This window comes from Triturus cristatus, chromosome 1_2 (genome assembly GCF_964204655.1).
Source record: "Triturus cristatus chromosome 1_2, aTriCri1.1, whole genome shotgun sequence".
In the NCBI taxonomy this organism is placed as follows: Eukaryota; Metazoa; Chordata; class Amphibia; order Caudata; family Salamandridae; genus Triturus; species Triturus cristatus.
Window position 1 is genome coordinate 44,088,877 of NC_140580.1, and position 22,187 is coordinate 44,111,063.

The 22,187-nt window shown below is 44.2% G+C and overlaps 1 protein-coding gene across 2 annotated transcripts in view; it reads right to left on the reverse strand.

Annotated features, from left to right (window-relative positions):
• The window catches only part of ARHGEF40 (Rho guanine nucleotide exchange factor 40), a 277,055-nt gene that overhangs the window by 15,330 nt on the left and 239,538 nt on the right, over positions 1–22,187 (reverse strand). For both annotated transcript variants that reach the window (XM_085600773.1, XM_085600764.1), the window contains exons 19-21: positions 18,106–18,283; positions 17,507–17,623; positions 3,561–3,794 (exon numbers count right to left, since the gene is read on the reverse strand). In XM_085600773.1, coding sequence (XP_085456899.1) covers positions 3,561–3,794; positions 17,507–17,623; positions 18,106–18,283 — 529 coding nt within the window. The remainder of the gene's footprint in view (positions 1–3,560; positions 3,795–17,506; positions 17,624–18,105; positions 18,284–22,187) is intronic.

Below are 22,187 nucleotides of genomic sequence, written 5' to 3' on the forward strand. Positions count from 1 at the left end.
TGTTTGCTTTGTTCGCCCTTAGTTGGCAGGGTATGCCCAGACGTGGGTCCCTTGCTCACTTTGCCACTGGATTCAAGCTAGCCTGGCTGATGAGGGCTGTTAGCCCAAAACCGGTCCCAGGATGCTTGTTTCCGGTCAAGGGAAGACATGGCTTGGCAGTTTGGTCTGGACTGTTCCCATGAGGCACAGGGTCAAGACTGATTTGCATATACCTGTGTCTGAACTGGGGTGGCGAAGTGAGCTGAAGAACGATGATGGATTCAACCCAGTTCTGTGACTGGGGGCGAGTGTCTGAAAAGTTTCAGCGCTCCATCCATCATCTCCTTGTGTTTGCTTTGTCTGCCCTCATTTGGCAGGGTATGCCCAGACGTGGGTCCCTTGCTCACTTTGCCACTAGATTCAAGCTAGCCTGGCTGATGAGGGCTGTTAGCCCGAAACCGGTCCCAGGATGCTGGTTTCCATTCCAGGGAAGACATGGCTTGGCAGTTCAGTCTGGGCTGTTCCCATGAGGCACAGGGTCAAGACTGATTTGCATATAGCTGTGTCTGAACTGGGGTGGCTACATGAGCTAAATAACGATGATGGATTCAACCCAGATCTGTGACTGGGGGTGAGTGTCTGAAAAGTTTCAGTGCTCCGTCCATCATCTCCTTGTGTTATCTTTGTTCGCCCTAAGTTTGCAGGGTATAACCCAGACGTGGGTCCCCTGCTCACTTTGCCAATGGATTCAAGCTAGCCTGGCTGATGAGGGCTGTTAGCCCGAAACCGGTACCAGGATGCTTGTTTCCGGTCTAGGGAAGACATGGCTTGGCAGTTCGGTCTGGACTGTTCCCATGAGGCAAAGGGTCAAGAATGATTTGAATATAGCTGTGTCTGAACTGGGGTGGCGAAGTGAGCTAAAGAACGATGATGGATTCAACCCAGATCTGTGACTGGGGTGAGTGTCTGAAAAATGTCAGTGCTCCGTCCATCATCTCCTTGTGTTTGCGAGGAAAGATAAGTGACAGTCGCCCAAAATGAGTGCCGGTGGGCCACACCTGCAACCACAGACTCACATTATGCACTAATTATTAGCCGTAGACTCTCTGGGTTCAGGTCCTCTCTTATGGTTCTGTTTGCCCTCACCTTATGTAATGCTTGCTGTGGAGGTCTAGCAAGGCTGGGCTTACTTCTCAGTAAAGAAACTGCCTGCCTCAAGAACCTTTCTGGGCCATGTCACCACCCACACTACCTCTGCGCTGAGGGGGGAGCAACATTTGAGCCAGTAAAGGAACCACTTTGGGAAGTCGTAGTCTTCACCTGTGATGGGGCAGGACATTTATGGGGCGTCACTGTCCTTTGTGGCAGGAGTGCCAGGGCTTAGACATCTGATTCTGCACGTGGTATCCATCGTGTGTTCCTCAGATGCTATAGAGTGCCTTCAGTTGGGGGGAAGGGGTGCTTCCGAATCGGGTTGTGGAGGAGCTTTTTCTGATGATCTGCGGCAGATGCATATTAATGTGTCTTTTTCTGATGTCTGTGGAGGGTAAAGCATGAATGCAGACCCGTTTTTGCAAAGCACAATGCCCCTACATTCACAAGCTCAACCCATGGACTAGGCCCAGGTCATTCCATTTGGTAAATTTGTTGATGGATCTTAAGACAGCAAATAGGACTCAAGCTCGAGATCAGGGTTTATTCTGCGCCAAGACGTACCATAGGTGTAATCATTTTTCTGGTGAATTGGAACTCTTTCTACGGCCTTCTTTTCTCACATGGTGTAATCAATGTGGGTGTGTTTGATTGCACCTCTATTGAGATGGAGGTCCTTCCATTAGTATGTGCAGCAACGCCTCTCTGGTTTAGATGACGTCCAGCACAAACATGTATGGCGTGCTGCCCCTCCATGCAAAGAGCATGTTAGGCATTCTCCTGCTCACCGCTGCGGCACATGGCGTAAGAGGCGAAATGCACTTATTTGGTATTAGGACAATGGGAAACAAGACTGCCAATGACTGTGGCAAGTCGACTGAACCTCTCCCTTGCTTTTAGGGGTCATGATGGATGCCAACGTGTCACATGGTATTTGTGTAGACTAGTGTCGAATAATCTAGAATGGCTGTCATCATAATAGACAAGTGGCTTAAAAAAAGATAAGCATATTTCATTTTGAAAAAAATCCATATAAAAAACATTGGTAAGGTGGAGAAAAAACCTGGTTCCTGAGAGGACTGATCGCGTATTCGGAGGAATTGGAAGAATAAATCAAATCGCTAGCTCCTGATCGTCTTGAGCCAATTTATTTTCTCAGTGAAGTGAAACTCAGATCAATACGTTTGAGGAGCTCTGACAGTAATTCCTGGACTTCTACATATTCAAGTGATGCAAATAACATAGTCAATTAAAAAGGGTTACAGTTTCTTTTTACAAGTACTTTGGCAGTACAAGGTTTGGTGGTATACTCGTTCACACATATTGTTGTCAAGTTAATTGTTGTTCATCTTTAGATGTGGTATTGCTCTGTTTATTTTTAAACCTGGCTGAACATGGTGCTTGAGTAGAAATAGTCCAAACCAGCATCAATGGCTTCCACTGCTTTCTTTCAGAGTCTTAAACTGACGGCCTTTGCAACGCTCACAAATGTTAACAAAGTGGTGTACATACAAGACAGAACGAACGGTACCCAGCCTCTTTGCCCATCTTGCTCTCCCCGCACTTGGAGTCATTTCTGAACAGTGGAGACACTGTTCCCAGGCACAAATACTCGAATTATAGCGTGGTAGCAGTAAACAGCAGAAAACAATCAAACATTGGGAACGCAAGAACCTCATTGTTTAGGATTTCTCTCTGGCTAAGGGAAAATAAAATGTAGAGATGGTGACTCATGCTTGGCATTCAGGACCGGGGATCTGAAAGAGACAGCACCGCACTCCATGTGCCGCATCAAGAAGAACAGCTAAGTTTACAAACTAGTTTAAAGTATTTTAATTTTTTTATTTTAAAACATGTATTTCAGCATATTTCTGCAGAATTCTGTTGTCCTAATGGTGATCACCTGAATAGGGTCATAGGATGTGTAGATCATACGCCTGAATGGGCAAGCAGAACACCTCAAAGTCGTTGTGATAGAGGGATGGACATGAGAGATGATTTGTGATCTGTATTGTGCAGGACCGTGAAACATCTATTACTCCCATGCTTAATGTTTTGGGAGTAAATGTGAAAACAGAAGTATACAGCTAGGGAGGTTCTGGGTGGACTATGGCTTCAGGCTATCACTTTTCAAGTCACCAAACTAAAGGCAGAACAGACAATCTAATTTTAATTAGTCACAACCAGAGTCTATATTGTGAACTGAATACAAAGGGGGACTTGAGGCATTTAAAGGCAACAACGGTTTATGAATAGAATGAGACTTCATATCAGGAAGTTATATTTTTCTCAGACTGTAACCAATAGAACTATTTTACTTCCCTGCTCTAATTTTAAATATATATTTGGCTTTTTGTGACCTTTGTCCCCTAAAAGGGCACACGAGAAACATTGCAAGTGAGAGTGGTCAGGGTTTACGTTCTCCTTACCTGGCAGAATCTTGCAGGCGTTGTACTCCCAGCTTTCCTCGGCAATGCTTCCTGGGAGAGAGCAGGCTCCTGGGGAGCTGGGTCCAGCTGAGCTGTGTCTAAAGGGGAACTGGAGGTTTAGTGGCCCTAGGACTTTTGAAGTGGATGAGGAGGAGCCTGAAGGGCATGAGGTCTGTCTGCATGGTCCGCTGTGGTCAAACGAAGAAACTGCCACTGATGCACGGGTGCGAGCACCTGTAGAGAGGAACAGAGAGTGACACGGAAGTTAAAAGGCCTCAGCCAAACCACCTTGCTAATGGACTTAGTCAAACATTTAAAGGGATTCAGAAGCGACCAAGCAAATTTCCCAGCAGAGCATGATTAAGTTTACAATATCTATACTGGACATTAGTAGCCCCTGAGATATAAGGTAAATACACATCCACGGTTGCAAACTTATTACAAGGATTTTGGCCTCAAAATCACCGGCTCTGATGAGGACACTTATCCGAAGCTCCTGCCTCGCTTCCAGCTGATGATCCCTTCTTGGATCTGGCCATCGATTAGAACATCCGGTCTTCATCTCAGAAAAAAACCTACTCAAAGTGGAATTTTAAAACAACAAAAAGGAAGGAAGTCCACTGTTGTGGTCGCAGATGACTCTGGAGACTGTCTGGATTGAAGTACAAGGTTTAGTTAGGAAAAAAACCTTGTGATGCCCAGCTAGACCAAGGGCTAATCCTCAAATGGCACAGCAGGGTGCCATGGTAAGCAAGGATCAAACGTTCTGACGTGATAACATTCTGCTGCATTTAAAGTTACAATTCTTTTTCCTGCACAGATAAAGCAAGTAAAATAATGGACACCTGCTTACTTTGGACACAATCTGTCATGCTCGCCGCCCGGGAATACGCTGAGCAACGAAGAATCGGAATCCCGAGCAGCTGCTCGACAACCGCTCACCGTAAACTACACATCCCAGAAAGCCCGAGTGAAGCACGCTCCATGTGACAGGCGCACGCTTGGAGGAACGCATATAGGCAGAGATGCCTATGGGACGTCGCCGAATATTCCCGGATGGTTACCTGTCTTCGGCGTGCAGCGTTAGCAGTTCTCGGCTGGTTCTTTGTTCATCAGCTTCCCGTATCTAGCCCAGGGAGTTCCAGGCCTCTGGAACCTCGCGTAAGCGCTCCTCTGCTCTCTGCCTTCCCTGAGCATTGAGTAGTAGCGCGACGCCCACCTTCGGTGCCCACGGATTTCCTGGCCCCTTCTTGACCGCGCTCCTCTGCTCTCTGGCCGTCAGAGCATCGAGTGGCAGCGCAAACATCACCACTGCCCAAGACCTTCCTGGCAACGGTCTCCTACGTTGCAGAGACACCCCCTCCGAGGCGCAACAGTACCGTGAGTTTTAACGACGCTGGGTGCGCTCTTCAGTCTCAAGGAAAGACACGCACCACACAGGAAAGACGTGTGGGACATTAAGCTCAAGCTGCATTGAGCTGCTCCTTGCTCCCCGACACTTGCTCCTAGAAAGATACCCTACGCCGACAGTCCACAACCTACCCCCAGTGAGTCGTAACTGGTTAGGTGCCTTAGCGACTGCGGCTAGAGAGGTCTTACGTGGCGGGAGGAGACAGCAGGTAAGAAGGAGGAAAACCAGGAACGGGTTTGACCGGGGGAGGTGGTAGGAGACTCCTCATCTCATTATTTGTTTGTCTTGTTACAGGTCTCCCTCCCTGCCGTTCCTATCCTTCCTTCCCTCGCTCACCTGCCTCCTCCGTCCGAGTGTATCACACATCCTCCGTACTAGGGGCAGATGGGAGGTGGACCCCTATAGAGCATCAGCGCCATCCTGAGGAGAGGAAATCCGAGGGTAACGCGACACAACCATTACATTGGGCACGTTGCAAAGAAGTGTAAATATGTCCACAACTTTCCCAAAAATGTCTTAATTTCTAAAGATGTTGATTGAGTAACTAAATTTAGTAACTAAACAAGCGGAATACTTTCTTTTCGAAAAATCTCTCTCAATGACCCAATTATAGGTTGGGTGAGAACACTCATCATAAGCATCAACTCTATTCATTTAAACCACAACTACCTCTGTATATCATGCTCTGGCAGAAAGGAAAAAGGGCCCAGTAAAAGACAAATCTTGTTCCAGACTACCCCAGTGCCACTCATGTATTCTTCTTGACTCACAATCGCCTCACCAACCTTCAACTGCTTCTAAGCAACTCCACACATTTAACAATAAGAAACCTATTTCTTTGCGTGATCATTGAGACCCAGCCATCAACACCTTACTTTGAGTTCATTTATAATCATAGGCTTCCCCAGATGTTCCACATGGGCCAAGGCCAACAACTTAGACCTAACATCAGGGGGAGGCACAAATCTTTCCCTTCACATCATTACAAGCTCATCACGTATGGACAATTCATTTAATATTTCGGAAAATGGCTGAACACATTCGGGAATGGTACGCTTCCTTTGAGACCCCTTCTATATGAGCCCAATGAATTCTTGTAATGTCTTATAGCCCAATATTCTTGGAGATGGTATCCCCAGAACCTGACAGGGCATCTGCAGCATTAGCTACTATTTCTTCTGTGTCCCACTCTCAATCACCCCGACACATCCGGCAATTGAGATAAGCAATCAGCAACCTTGCTCTTCCAACTAGGAGCATACTCTACATTAAAACAGTAGGACTGCTTTTTGCTGGTAGCCTCGTGAGCCTAGCTGAGTAGCTGTCCGCTCCTCCAGGCCTCAACACTTTAAGCAGTGTTTAAAACTATTTTGAGTCTCCAATATAAGCCCTGAAAAAATCAGATCAGTAGCCCATGCAGTAACTAATGACTCTCATTCTATCATTAAATAAGTCCTCTTATTGTGCGACAAAGAACAAAAAACAAAAGCTTCTGTTTTCTCCGATTTGCCAGGTACCGCAGAGAACACCACCCCAATTCCCACTGGACAAGCCTCTACTGCCACAGGGGTTTTCAAACCAATTTGGAATGGAGACACTTGCACCAGCAATAGCCATGTTGCCCTATTCAAAGGGTTGTTGTTGTACTTCACCCCATTCAAAATGTTCCCTTTCCTTAAAATGCCCCTTAGAGCCTCAGTCATATACAAAATCAAACACAAATTTTGCATAATATTCTACAAGATCCATAAATGACCTAAGTTTGTCTCTGTCATCAGGAACAGGAACCTCTGCGTTAAATATGGCACTTGCCAAGTCATAGTCTGGCCTGACTCCTCTCTTGAAATTGAGTAGGCCAAATATTTTATATATAGCTTTTTTTTAGCATTAAACCTGAAGTCAATAACCGACTTAATAATTGCTGGAGCACTTCACTGCGTTGTGCTACAATTTTGTCCCAAAACTAACATTTCCTCCTGGAAAAATACAACATTTTTAGACCACCAAAAATGTTAAACATTCGTCTTTGAAAAACACTGGCTGCAGAGGACAACACTGGCTGCGGAGACAACCCAAATGCAGCCATGCAAACTGATGAATGTCCTCAGTGATAATGAATGTTTTCAAATCCTTCAATTCTGAATGCACTTTGTTTTGGTGGTAAGCACTACTCAGATCCAAATTTGAGAAGTACTTAAATCAGATACCATCAATATCACCTCACTTATGTTTGGAGAAGAAAAATAATCTGTAATAACATTCTCATTGAGGCAGCAGAAGTCTACACAGAACCCCTCGCTGCCATCAGACTTTTTTGTGATAACAGGAGAAAGCCATTTGGGGCCTCTACCGGTTATATAACCCCTTTAATTACTAGTTGACTCAACAAAGCCTTCATTTTGCTTCCGATAGCTCATGGGATTCTCCTGACCATATGCCTAACTGGCAAAACACCATTCCTCAAAACAATTGTATGAACATACCCATTTGCTTGACCCAATCTGTCTTCCAAATACCATCTCACACCGCTGCATGACTTCCTTGAGACACACATCTTCTATCACCATCACTTGGTTAGTTGCGCTGGGATTTATTAGGATTTGTAAGTCATACTGCTGTATCCAGCCTTTCGATAGCTGGACCAATTCTGGCTATATGAACTTTACCAGTCACTTCAAGATCCTGGATTTTCGCCCCCATGTACCCTCAACATCAATGTTCAAGACATGTTATGCAGTCTCTGCATACTCATTGGGATTCTATGTCAGAACCGGAGGCGAGAATTATGCATGAACTTTCTTCTTTATTTACCAAATCTTGCATTATCTTTTCCTTTCAGGGGCTGTTTATTGATAACTGTGGGGCCCTCATATACTGCTCACACTGTTTTTACCCTCAGATGTGGGTCGAGGGATCAATTCTCAACTCTTAGAGAGAAAATATGTGGGGCACTAACGCAACACGGTCCTCGGACTCCTAAACAGCATGCGCACCATGCCACAACGAGTCCTGCCTGCCTACTTGCTGAGTGTCGTTGCTTGCTTTCCCCAAATGGGTTCCCCACAGCTACTCAACCCTTGCAGCGAGTTTAGTGCATTGTTCGCTCCTGCATTGTCGCCTGACGTTTTTTTCACAAACTATTTTACAAATGTAGGTGGTTTCCTGGCAGGACTTATCCCTGCAAGCCAGGAGCTTTATGCCCCTGAATGGAGTAGTCGGTATTGAATACAGAAACATATCAAGAGCTGTCCAGGCTCAGTCGGTTCAGATATCCAGGGTGTTACCCCTAATTGAACCACAGGTCCACTTAAATATAAAAACAATTTCCCTTGAGAGACCCTCTGGGCTTACACCACTCACTACTCACGCCTATTTGTTGCACCTCATAGGCCCTACCAAGGCTGAAGCTGTACCAAACTACCTGCATGAGGAGGAGGAGGAGGTAGAGTTAATTCCGTGGGATGAGTGCATTGCAGAGGCAGTAGATGCCTCAATCCAAAAAGCAATAACATCTGCCTTGGCGCCTCTGGATAAAGCAACTCTTGCAACTGGCAGCTAGCCAAACGCCTGCCCTGGTGGGAAGACCACACCCAGACCTTTTTGGGACTTCAGAACATCCGGGGCAGACTTCAACCCTCCCCAAGGAGAGACCCAAATGCCCCAGGGATCCTAACACCACTCAGGATGCTTTTGATGGCCTAAAAAGGTCTTCCTGGCTATAGAATACCCTGGGAGAGAAAAGCATGCTCTCACCGGGATTCTCCCAACTCCGATGGTGCCAAGGACCCCACAGACCTTAGCGCTCTATTGCTGACACCACCAGTCTGGTTCGTCCCAAGGACACCCCAAGAGACACCTCTCAGTCCCATATGCTGGGCCCAGAGGTTCTATACGACCCCAGCTCAATAGAATGTGTCCCAGCAAAGTAGCTGTTTATGAGGTGGCCCTGAGACCTTACAGGTCCAAGCCCAACAAGCAATAAGTTTCCTAGGAACACTAACTACGCCAACTCAACAGAACTGTGCAGATCCCTGTTAATCAAGGTACACCCCCAAACAGAGGATCCGGCTTCTTTGGAAGCATGGGCAGTTACATTTGGAGAGACCCATTTATATAGGAGCTCTGTGAATTTGTCTCAACCTTCACCTCCCTGGACAATTCCCAGGCCTCTTTTTAAAAAGTGGTTGCCACTAGGGTTTTCTTCAGGCCAGCAGAGGAAGGGGGCGTTCGGCTTCCCGCCACTTCAACAGTCTCCAACTAGGGCAGTGCTCCAGGAGAGAATGCTGGAAGGATCAATGTGGATTTGGGGGCTTACTCTCCTCCTGAAGTGCAGGAAGAGCATGGGATAAAATATGTCTCTCAAGGGGCATGTCCAATGCCAATTCATATTCCATTCCAATTGGACTTCCATTTCTTCAAGATCTAATGGGGACAAGCTGACAAAATTCCTCTCATACTATCGGCAAATAATTTCAGACACCTGGGTGCTCCAGACTGTTATGGGGTTCCACATAGAACTTTATGGCTCCTCCTTTCAACCCATACGACCAGGATCCTGGTCTTCTCTGAGGCACAATCCAGTCTCATCGATGAGGAGGTGGCAGAGTTAGAGCAAAACCTGCTATCACCAGGTCCTCCTTACACCGCAGAGGCTTTGACAACAATCTCTTTCTGGTGCAGAAGAAGGACAAGAGCTTCCGTCCAGTTATAACTTGCACCACTTTAAGGAGTGGCTGGTCTACCACCACTTAAAGATGGTGAGATCAAGAGCAAAACTTCCATATAGATTGCCTTGAACTTCTGGCGGGTTCCTTCATGATCAAGTGCTGGACCAAAGAGAAAGCACAGTTCTGTGTCCTCTTTAAGATCGCAACATCTTAAACAACATCTCAGTCATGAGATACATAAACCAATGAGAGGTACACGGTCAAGGGTCCTTACAGAAATCACCAAGGGCCGCTGCCAATCCTGCAATCAGGTGGCGTTGACACTGGACTATCTTTCGGGACGAGCCAACACGGTGGTGAAATAGAGCTTGAGGAGTCAACAGGATTCAAGCTTGTGGAAACTGGACACTACGTTTGATACACTGACCAAATCTGAGGTACCTTCTTGGTAGACCTATTTGCCTCCTGCCTAGACTGTCAAATACCATGGTACTTTAGCTAAAGACTGGATCTAGAGGCAGTGGCAACATGCTTTCCTGTAGGACTGACATCGGAAGAAATGCTATGCCTGCACTCCCTTTGCCATGATCACAAGAACCTTAGCGCAGATAAAGGGACAGAAAGCAGATGTGGTGCTCATCAACCCGATTTGGAGCTCTCAAGTCTGTTTACCAGTTGTTCTGGAACTTTCTTGGGATTCTCCAATCTGTCTACCCCACCATCACTTTACTTAGAGGAATCTGGAGGGACTTCTGCACCAGCTGGTGCAGGAAGGCAGTCTACATCTATAGTATGGAAGATTACAGGAGATGCTTGAAAATCCCAGGCCTATCAGAACACACTGATGGGCTCATCCACAAAGCATGGGCAAAGAATACGACCCAAAGGTATAGGTGTGCTTGGAAGAGATGGCAGGTTTGGTGTGTGTGAAAACACTTGAATCTGATGGGGTCAGACATCCTCACAGACCTGGCTCTCCATGGTATGGTTTACAGGTCGTGAAACACCTTTAGATCTGCCACATCAGTGGGGCACTTATGCGTTGAAGGGACCCTGGTGAGGCAACATCCATTAGTGTGTAACTATTTAGATGTATCAGATTGTCACTTCCCCCAGTACCAAAATTTTATGAATTATGAGATGTCAATAAAGTATTGAATTTGCCCCTTTCCTGGCCACACAACGAATACTTGATCAGGAAAGACTTATCTGACAAGTTAGCAATGTTACTATGCTTGATTTCTAGCAGAGTGTGTCAGCTGCAAGGGCACTAGACAGGATTACCTTTACTGTCTTCAGAAGTACCAAAATGCACATTTGAGTAAAATACCCAGCATTTAGGGACTAACCAAAGCTATGAGTGATGGAATGCTTGAAAGCATATCAGAGGGTACCTGATGAATGGAGACCAATAGGAAAGCGACAACGTTTCATTCCTCTTCGCAGACATCTGAAGGTCATGCAGGATGAAGTTATTATTATCAAGGTTCTTGGAGCTCTTTCAGCTAGGGGTGCTGTGGTGTCCAAAGCATTTTCACTAGGGGTGAGGCTGGAAGGCATAATTAATGTGGCAGACCGAGCCTAAGATTGCACATTTAGAAGGCTTTATTTCAAACATCTTGTGGATGTATGCTCGTTGGTGCTAAGTAAGCTTTGAACATGTATAATCCTCACCTCAGGTCCTGACAGAATGAACTAATTCCTTGCAGTCGTAAAGGAAAGTTTAAATGTTATTAAGGACACAAAGGCAAGTATTATCCCTCCTCACAGAATCCAAGCATTCAGTTTGTGATCTTTGGATGTTAAAGCAGATGATGACCTTTAGGACTACATCACTCTTGTTGTATAGCAAATAATCTGAGTACAATGGTTAATACAGTAATGGTATACAATACATGCATTTGTTGGTATTATCTAGCTGAGAATGGTTGGTCATGGTGCCCAACAGTGAAATGTATGCTTATCAGGGATGAACAAAGAACGGAGTGATATGGCGGATTCAAAGTTCATGAGGCTGTCATGCGAAGAAAGTGGAGGGGTCGGAAGTGATCACATCTATTGAAGGGATAGCTGGCTGATGGTTCGTTGGACTATTGGTACATGTGAAGCATATTTTATGGTTTTGACTTTTAAGAAGCTTCTGGAGAAAACAAAGAAAAAAAGTTGATGCATAATTGCCTTAGTGTCCTTAATAGAACTGAAACTTTTCTTTACGATTCCTAGGAAATTTTCAATTATCATACACATGGAGTCAGAGTCCACCATCAGTGTAACTTCTTTGCATCTTATTGTGGACACTTGATTCTTCTTCCTTGATGATCCACTGCATTTACACATTCTTCCTTTTCCTCAGCTTCTTGTGCTTCAACACTGAGCACTCTCTGCTGACTGCCCACTGAAACTTGGTCCCTGCCATCTCCTCTGCACATTCTGGCAAAATGGCCTCTTCTATTACAATTGCAACATTCTTTTCCCACTACAAAGCAGTTTTTGAAGTGCCCGAATGAAAAATGCTTCCAAATCTATGACAAGGCTTAACCCCTGTCCTCCCAAGGGTGTGCGTGCTCACATTTGGCCTATTGTTGTGATTTCTATTTGAAATAAACACATTATTCTTCCTTCTAGTATTAGCTTCATCTGCCTTTTCATCAGTGTAGCAAACTTGTTTTTCTCCAGGATCACCCCGGATTGGCTGCAGGTCTCTGTGCACTTTCCCCTGCTAACCAGTGATAAAGTAGCTATGCTCTTCCGTTCAACATGGTAACATTAATTGGCACATTCCCGATTGGAATATTTAACTTATCTTTATATCCCTAGAATATGGTACAAAGTGTACCCAGGGCTGTAACTTAAATGTCACTAGTGGACTGCAGAACCCATTGTGCCACACATTACAGTGACAGTAGCATGACTGGAGGCCTAGCATTTGTATCCTGACTATTGCAGTTTTAAACTGTGAATTCCATGGTATTTAAATGTAGGACATGTAGGAATTTAACATCAAATATGTCCTTACAAAGATGCAAAAGCTATTTTCACTGTAGCAAGGTTGTCAGTTTCATAGGAAAACATCGGCCTACATTGTTAAATTTACTAATGCTATTTTTAGTTACGAAACTGCTAGAAAAATAAACAACTATTTTTAATAGTTATTAAAATTCCAATTCAATAGTGAAGTTGGATTTTTGATAAATATTAAAGATAGGGTAAATTTAGAAACTAAGCTTTTATCTGCCTAAATTCTATGGAGGCCTGTTTGCATTTGCTCTCCCACTTCTGCCAGCCAGTAATAAGCATTTGAATAGATGTGAATGGGTGTGAAATGCCTCCCAGGAACAAACAATGGGCTGACCTGCATGGGCAGAGAAAACCCCTCTGAACCTGACAGAATATGCAGGGTGGAAGTCAGAGGAACTTTTTTGACATTACAGTGTCAAAACCTGCTTGATTGTCAAATCCTGCTTGAGAAGTCTTCTGAGTTTTACATATAACACTTGGGACGCACTTCAAGGGGTGAAAACAGGATGCAAAAACAATTCTTGTGTCTTCATTGATTGGTTGCTGGAAAACCCTGCTTCGGATTTCTGACTTTTGTCTCTGGGGATATTGGGAGTACAGTGATTCCCTAAACTGGATTGTAGTGTTAGATATGAGAGGACACTGGGATTACTATACTATATGCCCTACACATATCCACAACCATTATAGTTCATGTTTAGTGAAGCCAAAGACTTCTGCCATCTTGAAAACGCCTAACGTGTGTACAGTTGACCCCAAGAACTTTTACCCCATTGGTTAGGGCATGCCCAGGAGCCATTCCTGCCCACTAGCTTCTGTTAGGCATAAATGTGGCATCTCCAGGCACCCACTATAGAACACTACATGACCTGAGGAAGATCAGAAGGGGACTGAACCTGCTGAGACCTAAGAATAGCCTACAAAACTGGACCCCCTCTCCCTCTTGTACTCAGGACAAAGCAGTGTGCTTTAAGGGTCATAAGGCTGACCGGCTGTTAAAGCTATAAGGCCACAACAAGCTACAAGAGGCTTTTCCCTGCAACTGCCAATGGCAACTGGATCTGGATTGGACCTGACCGTACTGTTTGGCCTCTGCCTGACACCCTGTGAGTCTGTAAGTGCCTCCCCCAGGGTCCTGTAGGGCTTTAGAAGTGTAGTCCTGTGGTGGATTGGGACATGAAGGACTAAAGTCAGAAGGTGAAATCTTTGACGAGGATAACCCTAGTTAGTGTATCCAACCCACGTTCAATCGTTTTGAGGGTTCACCCTAACAAGAGTTGTGACTGTTCCTTGAGGTGGGTTGTCACCCACCCCAAATAAAAATGACATTTCATACAGTTACCACTGCCTCTATATAGTCTGTGTGCATTTCTTTCATACATTTTGCTGGTTCTTCCACCACTTTGGCAATTGTGACAGCTTCCTTAAAGAAGCACTGCAAGTTGCCCAAAGATGTTCCTTCACCTCACACACTGCACTACTAGCCGATCTTTAATCAGTTCTTCTGCACAGCACCAATCTGAGATTCAGAAGCAAGGTCTCTCAAACTGGATAAAAATTCAACCACAGATTCCGTAGGCTTCTTCAGTTGAGTGTAGAATTTATGTTAACATGTTATTACATTTCCATATTTTGTGGACCTTGTTTCCAAACACAGTTTTGCTTCTTTTTAAACATTATGTATTTATTTTCCTTGCTCATAAATTATAGGAGGTAGATATTTAAATATAAGCTGTCTCCTTTCCAAGGGTGCCAAGCAACAGAGCATTCTTTTATGCCGCTGGAAGATCTAATGTCTGGATGCAGTTTAAAAAAAATGTCAACTCAGTCTTCCCACTCTATGAGAGGAGGAGCTGAATGCAAAAGAAAAATGGGTGGAGTGATTACTGATTGCGATATATTCATGTTGAGTAACAATATTTGAGGGCTTGCAATGTGGTGCTATATATTTGAAATGCTGAATTTTGACAGCTATATATTTGAAATGCTGAATTTTGACAAACGTTCACACCGATGATCTGTTTCTTTATGCTTCATGTTTGCAGATTAATGAGACGTAAGCCAGCAGTTGGTGTGATGCAATTTGTAAGTCAATGGCCATGTGCTGCAATGGGCTTGTGCACATTAATTGGTGGCCGTACTGATTTGTGACCCGATTTGGAGGTTTGTTTAGCATAACACTAGTACCCTTACGAGATTGAGTTCGCACTGAGGTGAGATCAAGCAGCTGTCAGATGTCTTGTTCTACCCTTCACAGATAGGGTGAGTGAGAGTACAATACCGCGTGAAGCAGCTGAGGCCTGACTGTCAATTAGGCATGAGGATGTGTTTGTTAGCAGTAGTGCGTAGCATGAGAGAAGCCCAACAGAACAGTGAAATTGTTGAAAGTAAAAGTGCAGGGTGGCGATGTTTCAATATAATAAGGTGATAACAAAAATTGTAAGCAAGATTCACCGACATTGTGGACATACCCGGTTTCTTTTTAAGAAGTGTGAGTTCTTCAATTCAACTAGGTTGTTCGCTATTATTGTGGGTTCAGCATGGTTGTCACTGAATTGTTGAAAGATGTCTCCTGAGGCTGTCTTGATTGAAGTAGAAGGATTAATCAGGAACAAACCCTGTGAAGCCCATCTAGGCCAGGCACCAGTCCTCAACTAACACAGAAGGGTTTCATGGTAAACAAGAATGGAACTTTCTGACATAATAATATTCTGCTGCATTTAAAGTTACAGCACACTCTCACCTCAAGATTGGATTGGAGATTACAGAACTCACTGAAAAGAGGGATCGATTAAAGAAAAGCAAACACTTTTTACAAGTAACGTTGAATACCATGAACAGCTTACAAAGTAAACACTCTTGGCTAGGGTTACCGAATGTCACAGAGGTAGACAGCAGCAGAGCTACACATTCACCCTATTAAAACAAGCATTGGCATAGCAAATAGGTCTCGGCTTTGGGGCCTTATAAGTGTTTAGAGAGAGCTATTGGCTTTGTTAACGTTTTAATATGTGTTGCAAAGCATTGTGAATGTTGCGTATCATGTTTAAAAGTTATAAGTCATAATTAAAAAAGTGTTATAACCATTTGTGACTTTATATATAACCTAGAAAACATTATATACAACTGAAGTATCCTAATAAAAAACAGAATTAACACCAAAAATGTGTTCTAGTTTTATTGTTTATGCAAGGAAGGGGGCAGTGGGGGGAGGGGGGAGTGGAGTGGAGGTGCAGGGAGGGAGGGGATGGGAGGAGGAAAAGTGGAGGTGCAGGCAGTGAGGGGGTGGGGGGAGGGAGTAGTGAAGGTGGAGGAAGAGGGTGAGTGAGGGAGGTGGAGGGAGTGTGGGGGGAGTGAAGGTGTGAGAGTGGAGGTGGAGGGAGGAGGGAGTGGAGGTGGAGTTTTATTTAGGGTTGATCTAAGTCTTGGGGAATCAGGCATGAGAGGAGATTTAAACATTACCAGACATTCTGCGCTGCACTTTAAGGAAATGCCTAATTTCAGCACATAGCCATTTCAAAAATATTTGTCATTCCTAGGCGAGATTCTGTTTCCTGCTATTGGGGATTCGTGATTTGAAGTTTGATGTCTTCTGGTAGTTACTGTCAGAGGGTTTCAAGATGTCACAATGTGTAACTGGCATAAACTTATTCACTCTTGAGATAAAGTGAATTGCAGTAATTTTTTATGACTTCGGTGCTCTTTGATCGTTGTTTTCTCATTCCAGATTGAAAAGGAAAATGGATTTTTAAATAGAGTTAATTGGAAATACATTAACTTTATTAATTTTTTTTGTGCCCATGCTATTAACAATACAATTTGCGAATACAAACAAAAAAAATGGCAGACGGCATATGGAGCGGTAAATAAATAAATAAAAAAATCAACGTGCAAAAGCGATTTTCTGAAATTGAGCGGCCTGGCAGCAAATGATGACAGCTGCTGGCCCTCGATAAAATTGAAAAATATCTTTTTTCAAGGACAGCGCTGGGAGAGGTGGGGAACAACAGAGGAGCGGATGAGGAGTGCACGGGTAGCAGTCACGAGGGGGTGCAATGGGGGTTGTGTTGGGACCAACTCAGGAGCTCAAGGCAGGTATAGAATAAAAAAATAAATATAAAAAAAAAAAGATCGCATGAGGAAGCAATGGATGCGCTGGGGAGAGATGGACCAACACGAGGAGCACACAGGAGCGGTGCTTGAGGCGGGAAGCAGCACACTAGAGAGACAGCAAAACAACACGCACTCTAATAGAAACAAGCGGTCTTCACTTTTCAAGCACTTGTGCTTGTGGCGGCATCGACCTTGCGGGAGCGAGCAGCGGCGTGCATGGGCCATATGTTTGTAATTAACGTGGCTGCGCCGCTGCTCGCTCCCTCAAGGTTGATGCCGCCACAAGCACGAGTGCAGTGCTTGAAAAGTGAAGACCGATTGCTAAAGGCCCTCTCCTAGAGCAGCGCATGCGCGCTGCCTAGGCGAAACCTAATAAAACACTCTGTCTAGGCTTCTCTCGTAAATAATTTATTTCTACTGAGCTTCACTTCACACTAGAAGGATTCAGAATGCTTTCTTAGTGGTGGAAGGTGTGGGGCTTCCTTGAACATCAGGCATCCATAAAAAGAGAGGTAGGAAGAAACTTTCAGATATGTCTAATTTAGCTGCTCTGCCCAGCTTACAAGCGAGCAGCTTCAGAAAGGTGGAAACAATTGGAACATTCTTTATAGAGTTCAGTTATGATTAGATACCTAATCGGGCCGCGTACATGAAACAAAGGATGACAGAATGAAGGGTGCTTTATGTTTCGAACAGGTTTGGGAGCACATTTTATGCAGACGGTCATCCAGGTTTACCTCTAGCTGTCAGCAAAGCATTGATTGTCCTCTCGCTGAGTGCTCCAAAACTTGCTTTGATATCTAGGAATGGCTTGCTGCCCAGACCTACGGACATCAACTCTGGAGAATGACGGTCTGTACAGAGAGAGAGAGAGAGGAGATGCACCGGGAGGTTACAATTCAAGTGAATGAGATCAGTGAGATGGAGGTGATGGACTGAGAGAGAGAGGTTAACCAGAGAGAGGCTGGGGAAAGGACAGAGAAATGTGAGAGTAATAAGACAGGTGAAGACAATATACTACATATATAGTTCAACTGCCCATCCAATTTATGGTGGACAGAGGATTCCTTCTCCAGGAGTAGTCCCTATGCCACCCAACCATCAAAGAAAGGTGAGCACTTGTATAACAGAGTGTCTTAAAAGAACATTGGTTTTTCTTGTGATGGGTTACATCATAGCTGATACTGAAGGCTTTCTACTACATTTTGTTACAGGCTATGTTCTAGGTATGATTGTGGGTTATGTTAATGGTTATCTTACATACTTTTTTGCAACCCCTTCAACCCTATACGTGACCTAGGGTCATAAAGTGTGTTACTTGAACAAACTGCCTCACCTTTGTTCTCAGTGGCCTGGTGCCACAACAGCTGGGCAGTCACAGTGGTCCAGCGGTTCTTGGCTTCCACGCTGCCTGCCTGGAAGGTGAAGGACTCTCTGGTTTTCCGGCGCCTGAACCAAAGCTCGAATCGAAGACCACTGTCACCAATGTTCTCTGTGAGACCCATGTCAGCAGTCTAGTAGAGCCAGAGATGAGGAATGAGAGACACAGTAAACACAGGAATATTGAGTAAACAGATTGGGTAGAGAGTAGGCTGGAGAAGGACTCAGTCAGGGTGAAAGAGCGAGATAAACTGGGTTTAAGAGACACTGACAAGGACAAGGAGAACAAGGAAACAGTGCTTAAAGTGAAGGCCACAACAAAAAGAGAGATTTATGGGGAACCATTAGGCAAGAACAGAGAGCAAAAGAAACAAAGGACAGTAGTGGTCACGAATAGAAACAAAGGGTAGAGAGACGCAAGACTGGGGAAGCAGAGAGCATGAGGGACATGCAAGGAGAATGGATTAACCAAATAATGATTACTTGAAGGCCTTTTTATGATGGATTGCATACAGGAACACAGTAACTTGCCTGCAACAACATTTCTCCAAGGTTGCATCTTGTATAGATTAATTTGCTTGTGCATGATCCCCAGCCATCAGAAGAGGACCCAAAATAAACAAAGTAATCTCATTTCTAACATGAGAATTTTGCTTTTCACATGAGGTTAAGCCATATAAAAAGCATCTCCCCCTGCAGCATAGTGCAGTAAAATTATTAATTGTAAAGAAATAATTATAAATATGTACACAAATGGGAGGAAAAGCCACAAATATGCATTCCTAAATGGAAACATAACAAGGTCACCTAGAGTGATCATTCTGTAGTTTCTTTGACATTCTTGTCTTTCAAAGTGACATTCACTGGATACGAAAGGGAATACGTTTGTGTTAATATTGAAAGTCTGTTACCTTTTCAGAATTTTGGGGGAATATTAAAAATCCTGCAGAATTTTCTGAAGCTACAATGCTGGGAACTACAGAATTTTCAGTTCTACGTTTCAGTTTTTCATGAATGATGGCTATAGGGCGGGTAAGCCTACATTCTTTTAGGAAAGATTTTCCATAGCCCTTGAACATTCAGATATTTTAGGAAGAATAGCATATAACAACGTGGTTTTCGGTTTATGTTTTTCTATTAAGTGAGGGTGGCACAAAAAGCCTTCCAGATCTAGGCCTTTCTATAAAGAATCGGTATAAAAACAGTATGTTCTTTTGTAGTCTTTCCATTAAAGAACCATGCTATGATAATAACACCTGTGCTGCCCACTTTACTGATGAGGCCATAAGGAAAGGATCCTGCTGCTAGCCTCCTTCTAGGAATGTTGTAGGCCGGTTCTTTTTTTAGTGAGAGCTCGCAGTTTGGAATGCTTTAAGTAACTGAACCTAGCACCAAATGGTGGTCGAGGACGCCCCAAGTAAGAAAGAAAAAAATTACTATTCCTGACCCAAGCACTAGATGGTGGAATAATGCACAGCATGTGAATCAAGAAAAGGGGTGCTTTCTGTTTTTTTCAGCAGCTAAATTAGGTCTTGATTATATCTACATCTTGGGTCAAAATTTCCAGAACTATTTGGGGTACTATCTTCATGACTGTGTTTTTGTAGATGGTTTGGGACAACTTATTCAGTGGTAATTAGGACTGAAATTACAACGAAGCACTGCTGCAACTCTGTCACAACTTAAAATCAGTGGAAACATTAATAAATTAACAAATAAGCGGGGCAGGGGGTTTGGTTTAAATCTGTTGTATGTGAAATATCTAGCTTTTTATTACAACCAACAAAAATAGTGAATCCAGAATAAGGACAACCACAATATCGCAATGGTAAGTAGATGTGTAATTAACTGCTTCAGTTCCCTTGTGAAGTATATATCATTCCAGAAAAGCTGTAGCCAGGACTCCTTTATGCTAAATATATATACGTGTCAGTATCTCCATGGTGGTGGAGGATTAAATACTGTTGAAAGCAAACAGGGAGTGGCCTGTTGGTTTCCTTATTTACATTTCAAGACTGCTCTTGTAAAAACAGCAGGCGGCCTGTAGCTCTGCCCTCAGTGGTGAGTGTTTCCTGCCGGACTTTTTAATGTGAAATGTAAAAATACATATAAATACATCTAACTAGATATTTGCGGCCCCAGGCCTGGTGCGTTTTTTTTTAAAGTTGTTAAAAATGGCGGACAACATCCTTTTGCTGCTGGTGGTGGATGTCTGCCATTGTCAGATCCCTTCTGGGCTGCTTCACTGATATGCATATGGCCCTCTCAGGTCCTTAGTCAGTGATCGGGCTAATGGAATGGGGCAAGGGCAACCGGCATTGCCCCTAGCTCCTCCCTACAATGCCTAGCTGCCAGATCCACTTTTTCTGTCAATAGAGAGGGAGGGTAGGGGAAAACAGGGTGGGAAGAGCAGCCCAGCTAACGCTCTAATTCTAGATCCTAAAAGGAACTCATTTTTGAAGTCAAAACATAGTGAATATAAGTAGGGAAAATAGAAAGGGGTCACAAGGTTTTCCACCTGTAATTTTTTAAACAGTATACAAAATTAAGATACCATTCCATCCTCAGACTCTTAGGGCCTCATTATGATGACGGTCGGAGTTGCCTCCAACCGACACGTCTCGGTCCTGACCGACCTCCAGTAGGCGGTTCCGACCGCATGATTACGATGCAACCGAACACTGTTCGGTCGCATACTCCCTTTTCTCTATGGGAGCCTGTGTTGCGGCCGTACACCGACCGTAACACAAGCTCTCAAAAGGAAATGGGTGGGTCGAAAACCCTGCACCCTGTATGCCACACAGTGCAGGGATTTAGAGGAGGGCCTGGGTACTCCTTGGCCCCCAACCATAGGCTGCAGATGCTAGGAGGCCCTGCTAGGGGCCCCCAAACCCGCTTTCTGCCAGCCTTTCCGTGTCGGAAAGACTGGCACAGAAAGACTGTCGGGAACCGATATCGTAATCCTCACGGTGGAAATGCCATCCATAGGGGATTACGGTGCAGTTCCGACCAGCCGGAAGACTCCGATAGCCGGTCAGAACCGCGTCGGAATGATCGGCCATTTTACGCTCCGACCGCCGACATCGTAATTCGGCGGTCGGATTGCAAATCGACCGTGTCGGTCGGAGAGCCTCCGATGCGATCAGAAAGCTTCCAACTAGCGGTCGGAGACTTTTCGACTGACATCGTAATCCTGACTAATTTCCTGACTGACATCGTAATCAGCCCCTGAGTGTTGCAAACATGATATTCCATGATGCCCAGAGTGCACATTTGAGTCTTGCTCGACCATGAAAGGTCATTGCCTATTGCCGTATTTCCCTTGATTTTGAAACATCTAGTGAACAGACAGTGTGGGTGAATGAAAGCTATGTATTTTAGAAATTAAAGATTAAGAATAATAACAGGTTATTCCAAGGAACATTTTTTCAATAAGTGTTTTTGAAGACCCTGACTTGCAATAAATAGGAAGACAAAAAGATTGAGACAATCAATAGATAACAGGAAATGCCCTATCATTCTGCATTGCCACACTTCTGTCAATTTAAAGTTACCCCGCGAGTGTGGTGGGTCTATTCCAGGACAGGAAAGCTCCAAAAACGTGATTGTGTAAAGAGCATTAAAGAAGCGTTAAATTAAGTTTTTATTTGAGACGTAGGGTGTTTATTTGAATCTGGCATCAGCCATCACATAGTTAAACCTACCGACCCCAGACATTTCTGAAGACTACACTCGGGAGAGACCTGTGTGATGTGACTTGAATGGATGCCACCACTTTTATTCAACTTTTATATAACCAGAATTCCATTCAAACACCACATTTTCGGTGCTGCAAAGTTTAATAATTTCTGGGGAAAAGCAAACTTTTCACCGCCAAGCTTGCAACACTTCTATCTGCAAAAACAATATCTTACTGGCAAGGGTGAGTCTACTGTAATTGACAAAAATAGTCCACAGCTGTGCCCCTGCAAAGTAAATATAGTGTTAAAATGGTCTTCACATATTTAAAGTATTTGTCCATTCCATTGCACATGTCTC